General features: G+C 30.5%; 1 protein-coding gene and 1 long non-coding RNA gene across 2 annotated transcripts; one reads left to right on the top strand and one right to left on the bottom strand.

Moving 5' to 3' along the window:
* Positions 1 to 1,667: 1,667 nt before the first annotated feature.
* Positions 1,668 to 3,168, top strand: LOC129911552 (uncharacterized). The gene is made up of 2 exons (XR_008771656.1): positions 1,668 to 2,228; positions 2,923 to 3,168. It is a non-coding gene; the product is annotated as an uncharacterized LOC129911552 (long non-coding RNA).
* On the bottom strand, positions 2,540 to 12,454 carry LOC129911549 (tryptophan 2,3-dioxygenase). Its single transcript, XM_055989383.1, has 7 exons — positions 12,266 to 12,454; positions 6,845 to 7,005; positions 6,653 to 6,786; positions 3,260 to 3,619; positions 2,949 to 3,198; positions 2,792 to 2,885; positions 2,540 to 2,723 (listed from the first exon to the last, which is right to left on the bottom strand). Exons 1-7 carry the CDS (start codon positions 12,289 to 12,291, stop codon positions 2,618 to 2,620), a joined length of 1,131 nt encoding a protein of 376 aa, XP_055845358.1. The 5' UTR covers positions 12,292 to 12,454; the 3' UTR covers positions 2,540 to 2,617.
* Positions 12,455 to 17,956: the final 5,502 nt, after the last annotated feature.

The raw sequence follows: 17,956 nt of genomic DNA, 5'->3' as shown, positions 1-17,956 counted from the left end.
AGAATTAGTCAGAGTTTCACATCGAAAAGAATTAGAAGTTGGTCATGCCCACTAACGACACATCGATCTTCGCTAATCGAACTCAACACGCAAATTTATACAGAAAGTATTAGAGCGAAATTCATAGTCATAACTGAGGTTGAGATTTTTGTCAATTTAAGCGTTCGCTCAAGTGATGTTTTTTTTTACAACAAAAAAAGAGCGGTCACTTGAGTAAAGTAAAATCTTTTTTTTCTCAAAATGAAATTAGACTGAATTGAGCAAACTGTCATCTAAAAATAAATATTTTTTGGAGCAATTTGCTGAAACCAAACTTAAGGATTTAAGGGCCATAACCTTATGTGACAGGTTACGCAGAGGAAAAAGAAGGCAATAAATATTTAAGTTTCGTGTCAGCAAATTGGGCTTAATTTTTCTTTATCGGGTATATTGCCTGTTGGTCGTTATTTAACGATATTACCAAATTGAGAAAAAACTTGAAAATTTGTATGGGAGGTAGGTACATTTTATAAGTGATATATAAAAAAACAAAAAAAAAAAAAAACAACTTTCAGAATTCTATAAAAATCATCTGTATAAAATTTGAGAAACCGTCCATGCGTTAAGGCTATGGAAATGTGTACAGATGGACGCACAGAAGCACAGACGGGCGAATGGAATTGCGAGACCCACTTTTTCGGAATTCTCCATCATCGTAATGTTGATTCTGATACTTGCCCTATAGATACGGTGACCATATTTCCACAAGCAAAACCCGGGACACATACAAAATTTTTCGGATCGTTTTGAAAATATTGATTCTTCAAATTTCATAATTTCATAATTTTTCTTGATTTTAATATAAAGATATCTTAAACGATTTTATGGGAGCATTTTCGATGAAATCATTTAAGTCATATACAAAATAAAGAAAGCGTTTTTATACTTAATAAGTAAATACTGTTAATCACTTCTAAGAAAATATTTTTTCAATCGTAAAAAATCGTAAAAAATCGTAAAAAAATTAATTTTATTCAAAATGATTTTAAAATTGTATAATCTTTAAATAAACTTCTAACATGTCCTTAAAATTTTTGAAATTTAGCTGGGTTCTTTACTCTTCTGTTCTTTATTCGAAAAAATTTCTCTGATAGAGATTTTCAACCTGGCAAATATGAATTGGAGTTAAATAATTGATGACAAATTTTAGAAACTAAAACCTAGTCTAGAGGCGAATTGAAAATTATAAAACCAGCTCAACGAAATCGTAAAAGAAAATTGTACTTTTCGTTGCACATTACGTAGCTTAACCAACGAAATTCTTACCTGTGCAAGAATAATTGGAGAGTTTTCATTTCAGTTTGTCACTCATACTTGACGGTGCAGGTAATTTTTCTTCCTCCAAAAGAGTTTTTTGACTTTGGGAGACTCAGAAAAATTTTCGTTTTGCTACGGCAGCAAACTAGGCTTGACGCTTTTATACGAAAAAATTAGAAAAACTTTTAATTTGAAACCACTGTTTATATTGTTTTTCGTACAAAGTTTTTAAAGTTTTGAATGAAAAAATCAGAGAATTTGCAAATACGGGACAATCACGGGACAAATTACAAAATACGGGACACTTACACACGGGACAAGCTGTAGAAATACGGGACAGTCTCGGGTAAACCGGGACGGATGGTCACCGTACCTATAGAGCAAGTAAAAAGAATGATTGAATATTTTTTTGTTGATATTTTAGTGTTAATGCATAAGTGCTTCTGATTTTAAATCGAGAAAAGAATTTCTCTTCTGAGAAGCGTTCTAACTGTCATTTTCATGCCAATAAAACTGTTTTTAATAGCTTTTAAAAAACTTCGGGTTAGCACATTTTAAGAGTACCTGCCCATTTTAGAGTAAAACTGCTGCGTGTTGTTATCAGGCTTCCTGAGTTTTTTTTAAGTTAGCTAACTCTCAACGACAACTTACAGCAGTTTTAAAACATATTTGTTGACTTTTAAAAATTTTGTATTGGGAACATTTTTTTACGTTGAACTAGACGAGTAAAAAAATTTGAACAATCCTTCTTACAGGCGGACATACAAAACTCCAAAGGAAACAATCACAATTCGCAATTCGGTGGGACATTACTCAACAATTGCATTATGAACTTATATCCCATTCAAGACATTTAAACAAAAGTCTGTGTTGCTTTGACCCGTTCCAGACAATCTTGTTGACCCGAGATACCTATTCCAATACGCAAAAAGGTATGATCGGGTTGATTTTCATGAAAAAGTTGCTCTCCGGTGGTGGTATTTACGTCTTTATTGCTAGTTTAATAACGATGATTAATGGTTAAATTGACAAAAATCTACCACACAGTCAATAATTCTCAAATTACCACATTTAGGTTAGTCATTGCTTTAACATTGTTTCACAAATACAAATTTTATGATCTTTTATACATATTGAATACCTTTCCGTGTTACCAGTACAAATTAGTTCCTGAAAAATACCCACAGTCATTTGACTTTACTTAGATTTTGAGAATATTTATTGTTTTTAAAAACTTTTTATTGAAAAAAAAAAAAAAAAAATTGACAGAACTTTCGATCCGCAGTAACTTGTCAAACAATTTTAAGAAGTAGGACACTCATCACTTAAGTTTTTGCCTCATATGTTCATTGAGTGGAGGAATAACTTCTCTTGGAATCAAGAAAGTTGACAAGTTGAATAAGTCCAAAAACACTTTATATCGATCACTAAAAAAAATAAACCAAAAAATCATTAATTTTCCAAAAAATTAAAAAAAAATCATGAACATAAATACCTTAGAGTGGATCGAAGGTACTGGTAACCCGATGAACCACCAGTTCCCAATTGTTGTGATCCAATCATTCTTTGCACCATCATCACGTGGTTATCTATTTAGATCAAAATTTTTTAATAGAACAATTTCAGCAATCAAAACAAATATCTGTACTAACATCGCCATTTTGTAATTAACGAGTCAATATCCATCAAAAGTGTCAACATTTGATGAGGTTGACTAAAACGAGGTTCATCCCTGTAGAAATTAATCATAATGGCTCCTTGCATTGCTCTGTGGCTAAATCGACGATCACCACGTGACACCATTGCATTGTGTACATTTGGATCGAAAATACTGCGATAGACTTCACGGCGCTTTTCAATATCCATAAGTCGGTAATTCCGAGCGTTTTCTGTTTTCTCCAACTAGAAAGGTTTTATCAAATTAAATTTTATCAAATTTGTTTAGAAAAAAAAAGAAACTTACAAGAGCATTTTTTTCTTCTTGGTCTAAGAACTTGGCAACGGATTCTTGAAACTTATGCCAGAAATTAAAACCATCAACTTCCAAACCGGGAGTCCTTCCAAGCCATCTATCAATTAAATCGAGAAGCGAAGGATCATTCTCGGATCCACTTATAGCATCTGTAGCCAATTTATCACCACCAAAAGCCTCAGAGTATCGTTGGTTATATTTAACACGATTCTCAGATTTCACTCCAAGTTTGTTTTCAATCAAACGAAACTGAAGACTCTGAAAACCAGAAGCTGGAGCCAAATAGTTGCGGAACTCCATGAAGTCAAGTGGTGTCATCGTTTCAAGAATTGGAACTTGATCATTAAGAAGCTGGAATACAGAAAGATAATAATTGTTTAAGTTGCTGATTACATCAAACAGGTATTTGTGTGAGATTTTAAGAAGTTCAATTTTTACATAAAAAGAACTTTTTTAATTTAAATTGCACCAAAAGAAAAATTATGAGAAAAAATGTACGGGGTTTGAAGCAAAAAAATGTAACCTAGATTTGCTAACAAAACTCAAGAATGTTGTACATTACGAACTAATAATGAAATATTACGTATACACCATAGTGACTTCATTCATTTTCTATTTTCTGCTGATAGAATTACTTATTTCAACATACATAATTATATTTTTTTAAAGTTAAATCGATAGACAAAAAAAAGATTAAATACTCACCTACATTATGTGGCAATAAGATAGAGTAGCTTATGCCGACTTAAGAAATTTTTGAAAATTTCATTTGTTATTTTTTTAAGGTTTTTAATATTATTTGAACTGAAATTTTTGTCTATACATTTAAGCGTGAATCTTAGCTAAATTTCTGTATTTTGGTTTTTAAATTAAAACTTATATGTAATGAGTAAATGAAGATACGAGTTGACTTGTTTTCAAATTTTTTTTTGACTTAAAATTTGTGCATAATCGAAAAATAATAAAAAAAAATTAAAAAATTATCAATCCTTTTTTTGAGAACTCCAATAAAATCCAGTACTGTTTTTTTTTTTGAGAATTTGATTTAATTTGAGGTATTTGTTTCAAATCCTTTTTTTTTTTTTTTTGAAAGTTGTTTGGAAGGAATAAATTTGTTTCGTATTAAGAAAAAACAAATGCAACGCATCCTTTTAAAAAAAAGATGGTAAATTCCGGGATAAATTCGTGTCACGAAAAGGAAAAAAATAATGATTCAAACTAAGGCCCTTTCCTACAATTTCGTTTAATTTATTTAAAATTTTCAAATGAACTCATCGCCACAATTGTCCATAACTTTAAAAGCCTATAACTCCACTATCAGGCCTTTAATTTCAAAATCCTTCCAGATATATTTTTTGAATCGATTGAGGAATATACATTATACCAAATACGAACAAATTTGACGACCCACGACATTGTCGGTTTCCCGTGAAATAACCCAAATGTTGTATATAATGTAATTGCTAAACACTATATTCATTCACGTACTTATTCACGTACTTGCTCTTATGCTAAAAGCTACTCTAGTGTTAAAGCTTTTTATTCAACAAAATTAGGTAAAATTTAAAATTTGATATTTTTTTATGGAGTTTTATAAGTTCTTAGTGGAAAAAATAAATAAAATCTGTTTTTATAATGGACTAAATACCATTTTAAATTATGTTTTATAAAAAATTAAGTATGCCATTTTATTACTTGTATAAAAAATTATTTTTAGAAAAAAATTTTCGAAAATCGTTAGAGCCGTTTTTTAAAAAAATAATTTTTTTATATATAAAAAATTTCTACCATTTTTCAAAAAATAAGTTGGTATGCCATTTTGAAGAAATAATTTATTTACACATAAAGACGAATTTTCAAAACCCGTTTTCAAAAAATTGATTTTTCAAAAAAAATTTTGAAATATATTTTAAAAATCCAAAAATGCGTTGTTTGAAAATTTTCTAAATCTTTAATATTACCTTTACTTATACGCTTTTGCATAATTTTTTTTGTTTAAATCGGGTTAATTTTTACGAGATATTCAGAAACCAAAAAAACCGTTCTATGACAGGTACCGTAAATAACGGTACAAAAAATATTTTTTTTATTTCAAAAGTTGGTTCTTATGTGTAATACTACACACACAAATTTTAATCAAAATCGTTAGAGCCGTTTTTTGAAAAAATTAATTAATTTCCCCTCAAGGGAATCACCAAAAACTGCTAACTACCGAGTTTGAAGAAAATCACTTCACTCTTTTAGGCTCTAGCTCGAGGAATATACAGACAGACAGACAGACAGAATTGCCGGACCCACTTTTTTGGCATTCTCCATCATCGTAATGTCATGTAAAATTGTTATCTCGAATTTGATTTTTTTTACGAATCCTAAACTTGCCCTATAGTACCTATATCGCAAGTAAAACATTCAAACAATTTTCTGGGGTATTCGAATTTTTTATACTTAAGGGGGGAAAACCCTCTGGAATTTTTTTATTTTTGCATTATAGGTAAATTTTTTGCCTAAAAAAATGATTTATCAACCGAAGAAACTATTTTAGTGGTCTTAGCCTTAAATGAAGCCTCAAAAGTCTCCAGATAGTCCTGAAACCCAAGCGTTCCGAGCCTACCACAGTACAAAAATGAAAACTTTAAACGAATTTTTCTCGAAACACGTTTTTTTTTCGCGCCGTGCAACGTAACTCAAAAACTAATGAAGCTATCGACTTGAAATAAAGTGCAAATTACTCAATTACTCATTGGTCATTGCATGAACCTAATAGATCAATATAATTTTTATAATAAATATTTTTTTTTTTACAATTTGTTTATAAAAAAACATTATGTTTTTTTCGTTTTTTTGGTCTCTAATTTTTATTTTACACTTTTTTTTTGCTTAATTCAGGTTCATGCAGTGCGTATAAAAATATTTTAATGGAAAAAATTTCTCTTTTGATTATAAATAATTTACTTGACCTGGGCATTGCACGGCGCAAACGCGAGGCATCAACTTTAAACGGCTGTAGAGCCGCCATTTTGTTTTTTTTATTACTTCAAAAAAATTGTGTTAACACTTCATGATGTCAATAATATCATGTATTTTTCCAAATTTTTATTAATGCTTTCAGTTTTATAAAAATAATTCTTGAAAAACTCGTCATCCAGAGGGATTTCCCCCCTTAAATAAAAAAACGGCTAATTTTACAAATTACTATAATGGGTAAATGATATGAGTTAAATGAATAATATGCTAACAATAGAGTTCCGAATAACAATCATGTTAAAAGACAGGATCCAATTTAAGAAATTTGATTTTTTTTTTTTTAAGAATAGGCACCCCATTTCTAACAATAGTGGTTGACATGGTTGCAAGTTATGTATAAATTACTAAATTGAATATTACCTTTAAAATTAAAACAATCCGGTTAAGTCTCTTCAAAATCTCCAAAGTTTTTGATTCTTCAATTTTCTCTTCATTCAACATTTCACGAATAGAATCTAGCTCATAAATGATTTGCTTGAACCATAATTCGTAGGCTAAAGAGATAATACAAAAATGAAATTAAAATCATTAAAGGCTTAACAAATTTACTACCTTGATGAGTGACAATGAATAAATGTTCATCATGTACAGTGCGGTTGTCTTGAGTTGAGAGCATTCGTTGAGCTGATAGAACCTTCTCCAGCATTAGATATTCACCATAGATCATGCCAACATCAGATCCAAGAGGAATGGCATTGTCATCATGGTTATTACTGCAATTATTAAGGAAAAAACAAAATTATTTATTAATTTTTGTTTAAATAGATAACAAAAAAAAGTCAAAATTCTATCCATTAAAACAAAACAACCACTTTTAGTCTATAAGAGCCTTCAGCAAATTTTGGGAGTGGAAGTATGCAGTTTTATAGCCTTATGTGTTCTTATGAGGAATTCAAAAGTCTGGCAGCTTTAAATTACGGCCTTATATGGTTTTCGGGAGGTTAAATATCCCGAGTTGTCCAATTAATGTGAGTAGGCTAAATAAACACAAATTCATATTCTGAATATAAGGACTGATGCTCTGTCATTTTCCCAAAGCCTGAAGACATCAATCTTGACGATTCGATCAATAAAACTTCTGGAGACTTTTCTGTTCATTTTTTGTTTGTTTTTTTTTTCTGAACTCAGAACGCTCCAAAAATAGAGCTGATGTGGTAAGTTTAAAAAGCTTATATCCATCGCCGAGATTGAGGTATTTAAGATTAGGGGATATGACACAGCATCATTCCATTCCTTCAGAATGTTAATTTGTGTATTTCGCTATGCAACTATGTCGCCAAATTAACCTTATCGCCCTGTCGCTATGTCGTCAAGTCGATATGTCACCTTGTCGTTTTGCCACCATGTCGCTATGTCGCCATGTTGCCATGTTGCCATGTTGCCATGTTGCCATGTCACCATGTCGCTATGTCACTATATCGCCTTGTCGCTTTGTCACCATGTCGCCATGTCACTACGTCACTATGTCGCCATGTCACTATGTCGCCTTGTCGCCATGTCACCTTGTCGCCATGTCGCCATGTCCCCTTGTCGCCATGTCGCCTTGCGCCGCCTTATCGCCATATCACCTTGTTGCCATGCCGCATTGTCGCCATATCGCCATGTCACTATGTCGCTATGTCACTAAGTTGCCTTGTCGCCTTGTCGCCTTGTCGCTACTAAACGCTACTAAATTCATTGGTTCATTTCTGAGAAAACGGTCGGTTTTCAGTTACTTTGATTTAACTCAAAAGCCAAGCCAAACTTTGAAATGGTTCAAAGACACTTTTTATAGCAAAATTTTAACCTAAAATCAATGAAAAAAAAGTTAAAAAATTGAAGATTTTTTTTTCTTAATCAAGGGGCATTTCATGTATGAAGCCGGTACGTCCAAACTTTGTACCTACTAATCAGGGGCGTACACTCCCTTGGGGCAAGCTGGGCGGTGCCCCGGGGCCCCCGACCAACCCCAGGGCCCCCACTGGAGACAATGCAGGGAAAAAAACTGTTAGCATAAATTGAGTTACGAAGTAACCAGGGAGACAAATTATGTCATTCAGTGTAATGTATAATGCATTGGTAGCCACACAATATATGTATATTGATTTTAAAAAAAGTTACCCCAGGGGCCCCAAAAACAAATAAACTGCTTTTTTAAAAGAAAAATTATAATTTTATCTTAGGGCCCCAAAAAATATTACTTGAAAAATCTTTGCCACCACAAATAATACATTAGGGGCCCCAAAAAAACAAAAAAAATATTATTTGAGGATCTTCAAAAGTGGTTCAAAACAATCAAATGGAAAATTAAATATAAATTCAGGGGCCCCAAGATGAATACATCAGGGCCCAAAATAAAAACATTACATTATTGGTGGCATTCCGAATATTACTTCAGAACAGAGGCCCCAATACCTATTAATTCTTGGCTCCAAAAAAATTATATTATATTTTAAGGGCCTCTAAGCACTTAATTTTGAGGCTTTAAAAATAATTTTTCAGGGCCCCCAAAATAAAAAAAAAATATGTCTGATGATGGAAAATAAAATATGTATTTATTACTTCAGAACAGAGGCCCCAAGAACTATCAATTCTAAGCTAAAAAAAGTTTTATTTTAGGGGTCTCTAAATATTTAATTTTGGGGGCCCCTAGTACAAGTGTTTACTACTTTTATGCGAGACATTTTAAGTAAGTATAGCAAAGTGCATTACGAACATATTAAAACATTAAAATAAACCTAAAAATAAATAAGCCATACAAAAAAACCTATGGCGTATACGTAATTTTTTTTTTTAACTAAGGGGCCCCATATATCAAAGGGGCCCCAAAATTTAGTCTTACCCCGGGGCCCCGGCGACTCAACGTACGCCACTGCTACTAATAAAATAAAGTAAAGGTAAAATCCTTTGATAATATGCAATTCCTAATTTTTTTGTCAAGAAACAACTGAAATGTACCTTTTCAAATAAATACGGATCGAATAGGTGAAGCGACAGCCATTACACCTGGGCCCTATTTCACCAACTACAAGTTACAAGCACAAATTTGTAACTTGTAGATCACAAGTACAAATTTGTACAATGGAATTCTGTTTCACAAAGTACAAATAAGTAATTCACAAATTTGTAATTATCGAAAAAAAAAAAATTACAACTAACTTTTGAAAACCACAAGTTTGTAGAATTATCGTTTCACCAAATATATTTTTTTCTTGTAAACAACAAGTTTATCTCACAAACTTGTAAAGCTCGTTTTAGTCTTAGCGGTGACCGTTGAGTTACTTAACTCATAACGACAGAGGTTAAAATTGGTTTCAAATGAAAACTAAGTTGATAATGAATATGAAAAAATAGAATTGCCATTTTTAAAACTTGAGCTCTTATTTTGCAACCCTATTTTAAACGGAAAATTGTCAAATAACTAATACTGTCATATCTTAGTAGTTTAATCAAATAAGAACATTTTTTAAATGAAAAACAAAATTGTAAATATATATGTATTAAGGTTTTTGTATTGCTGGATTATTTTATAATGACATCCATGGATTTATAGAAGTAAAACAAAAGGTAAAATAATAATATTGTAAATAGTGAGGAATATTAATAAAATAATTTAAGGAATGAAGAACTACAAATATGAGAAATAAAAACAAGCCTCTTTGATCAAAAGAGAACGAATTTTTCATACTTAGGAGGCAGGTTATAGCGATCAGGAAAAATTTTTAAACAGATATTTTGTGATGTTTTCATTACCCTTACAATGGGTATCTGACCATACCTACATTAGTTATTTCAAAAAAGTCAAAACTGTAAGGGATTCGATGAATATTAAAAAAAATATTTGATACACACATTTTGCATTTATTTTTTTTAATGCAGAAAATGTTTTATTTGTAATATAATTTTTTTGTAATGCAAAATATATTTATTTGCAATAAAAATATTATTTTCAATGCAAATATTTTTCAGTTGCAATAACATTTTTTTTTAAAGCTAATTTTTTTATTTGCAATAAATATTTTTTTTAATGCAAATATTTTTCAGTTGCAATACAAATTTTTTTAATGCAATTTTTTTTTCATTATGAAATTTTTTTTAACTTGCAATATATGATTTTTTTTTAATTTCAAATGCATTTTTACAACCCTGAATAATAATAACATAGCTTTTCTAAAAATAATAATAATGGCCTTCGGCATAAGGCCATTTTAAACACTTTAATCACTCTAAATACGGTTTTTACAAACTTGTATCAAAAATGACATACGTCTTGACTCTTGTAGAAAATTTTCACAAATAAATACAAACTTCTAACTTTTTTTTTTTGGTGAAACAGAAACCCACAAGAAACTTGAAAGCTTACAAATTTGTTACTTGTAAAATACAAGTTTTGGTGAAACAGAAAATGGATTTTTTCACAAATTTAAAATTGTAGATTACAAGTACAATTTTGTGATCACAAGAAACTGGTGAAACAAAATTAATCGATTTTTTCACAAATATTGTGAAAATTACTTGTAATTACAAATTTGTAAGTTGGTGAAATAGGGCCCTGGTCTATTGCATATAAAAACATTTAATATTTTGAATGGCCTTAAATACCATTTCATGTCAAATCAACGACCAACGAAAAGTTTCTCTTGAAAAACGAGAAAAACCCCAAATGAGTTTAAACAAAAATTGTTTGGCAAAGTGTGAGTAATAATTGCAATGTACTGATTTTTTGAGATGTTGTAAGGATAGACAGTTAGACACCAGTAGTTTAAAACCAAGTTTGCGGCTTTGAAAGTCATGTGCTGATACCTCGGTCCGGTGCATATTATGGAAAATGTTTATAACAACCAGTCAAAGATGACAAAATTTGGTATATTTTGAGCGTAACCACAGCTTTATAGGTCCAAAACTTCTTGAAATTAATCACTTAAAAAGTTGAATAACTTCCCCACAAAGTAGATTAGGCAAAATTATATGGGACTTGGGTCAAAGGCTTACCACCATGAGACTGGTGTCAAATCAAACCTGAAGGCTTCTGCATATAAATTGTAAATTTTGTTTGAAAATCGTACGAGTGGTTATAGAGATATTGCCGTGTTAAGTTCATAATATTAAGAATGCATTTTCTAGGAGAAGCAAAAGACCTATGTTTGATTATTTGGTGACTGAAAATTTAATTTGCTATGAAAAGTGTCTTTTTTGGTTTTTGAGTTAAATAAAAAAAAAAAACTGAAAACCGACCAGTGTTGCCGTTTATTCAGAAATCCCTTTAGTAGCATTTTTGTCTGGAGAGATCTTTTATGCCAAGGAATAATATTCATCAATAAAAACTCTTGAACGAATTTGTTCTATTTTTGCTTTGGAGCTTCGGTCTATTAAATAGACTATTATAAGTACATATATGTAAGAAAAGTCGTTGTTTTTCAAGATTACAAGTAGATATAACCTCTAAACGGAAATCAATTTTGCTTGCCATATTCAATAGCTCTGAATTAATCCTGCACTATTGGAGCTTGGGAACATTAAAAAACCATTTAAAAAAAAGATTTGAATAATTCTTGATTATTGTGTTTTGACTGAATTATTCACATTTATGCGTTTGAAAAAATTAACAATCTAAAACGCAAATCAAAAACCAAATAGTTCCGTCAATATGAGTTGAATCGAATGAAGCTCATCACAATCATATCACTTATTATCAGTAAAAGGTCACTCTTTATAGATTACAAAAATTATGTGTAATCTTCAAATCCACTCACTTCCAGAAAAAAACAAAACTATTTTTCATCCTTCATCTAAAGGCTCTCAGATAAGAATATTGATAACACATCACGGAACTAATTGTTTGTGTCGAAGATTATATTGGAAAAACCAATTAACTATTATACGTATATTTTATAACACACGATAAAATGTTACAATTTTGTAATTCAATTGACATAAATTTATTCACTTAAACAACCTTAGTTTAAGTTATTATTTATAAATATGATTTCTTACCCATTTCTATTGAAAGGGCAGCTCATTTTTTTTTAGTTTCTTAAGACAGAAAAACCTTATCACTTTTTTATAGATGAAAATATTATATAGTTTATCGATGGATTGAAAATAACTCGTCCGTATTTGTTGGGTACTTGACTTGAACTGAGATTCTTTCTGAATCCAAAGATGATGAAAGACTGGTGAAGTTGAAGCTTATGTTAACTATCAAATTTCAGTTCTGTTTGGTTTGTGTTATGGAATTTTAAGAACAAAAATAAATACATATAAAATAGAAAAGAAATGGAAAACAACTATCTTGTCACTTCTAGTATGTTTGCGATTAAGATTGATTCATTGTATTATGATATGAACTTGACATTTGACTGATCAATGAAATTTGATATATAACCAATATTAAGTTAAATCAATCAATGAAGATAACATTAAGAAATTGCTTTGATGTTTATCAGTGGATGCAGAAATAGTAACAGGTAGCTATGTTATAATTGAATTTTATTGTTTATAATGGGAACCTTTGATTGATTTTCTTCATTACACTGGTTTACAAGGGTTTTGTTGCCGAAACAAAAATATACTTTTCTGAAGGTTTTCGGTGTGCTAAACTCGAATCCAAAGTCAAAAACTACTAATAAGCTCCCGTATTTTGTATAAGGAAAATTGTTTGAGCATATTTAGTAACGGTTTCTATAAGAACTATTTCCCATCTTTCGATACCTGTTTAAATCTTTTCAATATCTTATGTATTGCCCGAGATATCTTAAACTGAAGTCAGTGGGTTTGGCTTCATATATCATAAAGAAGATAATGACGTTATAAAATTTATAAAAATACCAAACAACTGAGGATATCTCGGGAAGTAAGAAAGATATCGGAGAGATTTAAACAGATTTAAAAAGGTGGTAAATAGTTCTTATAAAAACCGTTACTAAATATGCTCAAACAATTTTCCTTATATAAAAGAATAAGGTCCGAAGTGCTGCATTTTCTAACGGTAATATCTCAAAAACGGGAGCTGCTAAAATTTTTTTGACTTCGGATTCAAGTTCAGCACACCGAAAACCTTCAGAAAAGTATATTTTTGTTCCGGCAACAAAAAAAAAGTTTGATTTTGTTGACCAGTGTTATCGTTACTTTGTCGCAACTTGTTTAAGGAATACTTTTATGACAAAGATGTTTAATGTAAGGTTAATGTTATTACTCTCACCAAACTTGTCGCTGTTTCTTTTTGAAATATAATTCCTTAAAAAGTTGAGGTACAAGTTGAGAATCTTCTTTTACTCAGTAAGGAAAGGGTAATCTGAATCTCACAAAGTGATTTACAAGAAGTTTTTATTTGTATTGGAAATTATTAATGCAGATGGAATGTAATCTAAGCCAAGCCAAGGGGGGTAAGATTCAGTGAAATGCCGACTCATTTTATGAATTTGCCGACTGCATCCGAAATTTTTTTTATAATATTGGGAATCATAGTTATAGAGAAAAAAAGAAATAAAACTATAATTTTCACGATTAAGCATTAAATTATAATTAATTAATTAATAATTATTAAAATAATAATCTATAATAACAGGAAACAAAAAAAAAACATTATATTCTTTAATAATAAAAAAAAATATTTTTGGTAAAAGAAAAAAAATTAGTCTTTAAAATTTGAGTTTTTGATTTGAGTCTTTAAAATTAAAGTTCATAAAACATTTACCTAAAATTGACTTTTTATTTAAAGTCTAACCGTGCGATATCTTAACAATGCCCATTTTTCGACAGCCTCGCTTAGTTGAATTTTATCAACTATATCTTTTGAGGAATATAGCAGCATCAACGAATTTAACCTTTCTTCACCCATGGTCGTACGCAAATAATTGAGAACTCTTTTAAGTTTACTAAATGACCGCTCACAAGAAGCTGACGTCATAGGAGCGGTAAACATGTAGTAAACTAACTTTCAGGCTAACGGAATTAGATGGCCTTAGTTTAAATACCACTTTAGTAATGTCGTCGAAATTTGAGCATTCGTTCAAAGAAAAAAGAAGAATTTACAATTCAGATAAGTAGTAGTATTATTCTATTGGCATTTGCATTCTTTAAAAAATGTTCAAAAATGGTTAAATTATCTTTTACGCGTGACGTAAAAGTTTGAAGAACCATTTTGAACTCTTTTCTACAAAATGTTTCCAAATTAAAAGAGTGGTTTTAGGATTTTAATCAATTCTGTTTGGAAACCGAAGAGTTCTGTGATGTTTCAAAAAATCATTAAGGATTTATATTTAATTTTTCAGCAAATGAAGATGAACTTTTTATAAATGCGTTCATTTGAGTGTCATCATCGTTTATTTGTAGACATGATTCTATTGTGTTTTGAATCAACATTGAAGCATCAAAAACGTTCAAATACTCCACTTCTCGATTTTCTATTAAATTTTTTACTTTGAACATGACATTTTTGCAAAAATAAAAAGAACTGATAAAATCAAAATCCAAGATTCTTTTCAGGGTTCGTATGGTAAATTTTTTTTCAGAATTCTTTACTTAATTTAACGTATTTTTGTAGGTTCTATTCTATCAAAATGCAAAAGGAAAAGTATAAAATTCCAATGTGACGAATTTGGAAGCATGATTACCTACAAGACTCGACACGAGCTAACCAGGGGTCCAATTACGGCACACGATTACTATCATACGTTAACGTTTTGACTATTCCTCTCTCTATTTAATTATTAGAACAAAATAAGGACGCATAGCAACCATACGTTAACGAACGTATGCCGTAGTTCGACCCCAGATGTACGTACGTTGAAAAAATAATTTGGCGATTAATTTGCCGACTCGGCAAAACTTACCTCGTACGGGACACGAGCTTGCCCCTGCCTAGGCAGCAGGTTATAAGCTTTCTGTCAGTATATTAAGAACAAAAAAATACATTACATTTCTGAAATTGTTTGCCTCCGTGTTGATTAATTTAAAGCTTTAAATTCTAAAAGATTTGTCCGAAAGTATTTTTTGTAAAATACACTTTTGTATACTTTAATTCAAAACACACGTTAGGATCTACTACGATGTCGAAAAATTGCAATTTTCATAAGAATTAATATCCAAATTAAATCTAAATCCTAATAACGAAGAAAAAAATAACAAAAATAATAAAAAATTATTAAAATTATTTTTATTTTAAGTGGAGTGATTGAATATAATTCAATATAAGTTCAAGTGACCTCAACTCCAAAAATTAATAAAGCGTTTCGCCCAGGTACGACAGTGGGCTCATCAGTTAGATCTGTCGTACCCTTACTAAGACGCCTTATTTTGGTCGATTTTTACCGACTTTAATGGGTCTAGCAGACGGAGGAACCTTCAGGACTTTTCACAGATTTTTAACCACCTCAATACCATCCTGTATACTAAAAATCAGCTTGTTACTTAACGTAACTCTTTTGATTTTAATTTTCAGTATTGTAATAGTTTTACTTCAATTACATCGGTAAACAAAAAAAAAAGTGGTTTGTACTTTGACCTTCTTATCGACATGTATTTCGACCCGCTGATTCCAAATATTAAGCCCGTTTGGCTCGGTCAGGTTTGAAAACAATATAGTTTATGTATTATTTTCAATTTACCGTACTTATGTCCTTGGCTCTACATTGTTGGAAAAAAGGTTATGCAAATGACAAATCCTACGGTCACGGTGACGTATGCGTAATATATATTTTATTTTCTATAGAATTAACAAGTACATACTAAAAAATCTGTTAACTAAATTCAATATAACATTAAACATGCCTTGAAATCTATTTTTACCGACTTTGCGGAAATAATCTTTTACTTCTTTTTAGACAATCTTCAGTTGATTTTATTGATATGTGTTTCGGGTCATTGTCATGCTGAAAAGTATTGCATTACCTTTTTTTAAAACTTTTTTTTTATAAATGATCATAATTTATTCTGTTAATAAATATATTTTTAATTTTCGATAAAGCAAAAGAAATATATATTTAAAATCAGAAAAATAAAGATGATAAAAGGATAAAATAAATAAAACAGAAATCTTTATAAAATATATATATAAAAAAAACTTCTTTATTTTGCAAACAAATAAAAATTCACACTTAAAATATTCTTGGAGTACTGCAATCTCTTATTTGCCATTGAAAGTTAATCGGATCGAATTTTGCATTAGCTGGTGCACTTAGAACAAGATGTTCCCTTGGATTAAGTTTAATATCCGACGCAAATATATATTCATCAAAATTGATATGATGATTCTTAATAAAACAGTACTCCCCATAAAGTTCAACTTTCCAGTTGCTTCTTAGATCTTGAGAATTCACATCAATTTCAAGTGTTTGTACATAATGTGCTTCGGGGTGAACGTCATCTCTTTCCCATGAAACGGTTAAGTAATGTTTTTTGATAAATTGACTTTTAAAGACAATTAAATCGAAATATTTCTCAATAGACCAAGCACCCTGTCCTGATTTTAAAGCATCTGGAATAGTAGTGAGTGCAAAACCTACATCTTGAGTGGCCTTCGGGCTAACTGCATTCAAATACTCTCCATAAGCTCGATTCCAAAGACAAACTTCTTCGGCAAGGTATAAATTTCTAGCACAAGTTGGTAGTTTATCAATCAACACGTTGACTTCATATTTTATATTAGGAAACAGGTTGAAATAATTATCATCAGCTCTAATCATATTGATAGAAGATGCAATATCCAGAACAGCATCATTGTCCAAATCCTTGTCTTTTTCTAACTTCTCGAAAACAGCCAATATCACTGCGACTTTTTGTGGAATATAATCGCTAGAAGACATAATCGTTGAGATAATATCACGAGCGGGAACAAATGGGTAGGTTCGATTGACCATTTCCGTCATAATTTCATGATTAAGACTGTATAAATAATTAAAAATTTCCTTAGCTACATGGTCGACTTTTGAATTAAGTAAATAATTGTTTGTTAACATGGCTTGTGAGAGTATATCCGTTGCTGAATTTTTAACATCAATTTTGATATCTTCAATAATTTTTAATGATTCGGCTTTTATAATTTGATCGTTATTTTTCTGATGCACTACTTCATATTCAAAGGCTTTCGAAAGTTGTATCAGATTAATAGGATCTAGATGTTCATTGGCTACCATTTCATTTCGCAATGCCTTGAGAACATGAAAAGCTAAGTCAACTCGAGTCAATCTATCTTCAAATTTTAAAATCAAACCGAAGTTATCTTCTTTATTTTGATAGGCAGCTTGAATAATTTGCGCGATTTTACTATTGTCTTGAAGTTTCATGATTTGATCTTGAGCAAAAGCAAATCGAAACAATCGTATTTCTTCGGCAATACTTTTTATTTGATCAGTATTTGTATTTCTGGGCGGTACTGGGAACTGAGGATGAACATTTTTAATTTCTAAAAAACACACGAGAAGACAAATTATAGATTTTGAAAACGAAGTAAATAACATTTTGACTTGTTGTTATTATGTTTGTTGTTATTTGACGGACCGCACTAAGACTAAAATTCAATCGTACTATTTTATGTGATTGAAACTCTGAATCAAAAGCTCTATGGGATGTGATCTCTGAGTATTCTGATTTGGAATTTAATTAGTAATAATCACACTGAAAATAATAAATTTCGTAAAATTACGAAAATTGTTTCATACACTACATTTTCGTTGGCCCAACGAA

Source organism: Episyrphus balteatus, chromosome 2 (genome assembly GCF_945859705.1).
Source record: "Episyrphus balteatus chromosome 2, idEpiBalt1.1, whole genome shotgun sequence".
Lineage (NCBI taxonomy): Eukaryota > Metazoa > Arthropoda > Insecta > Diptera > Syrphidae > Episyrphus > Episyrphus balteatus.
This window is presented reverse-complemented; position numbering and strand designations above follow the sequence as displayed.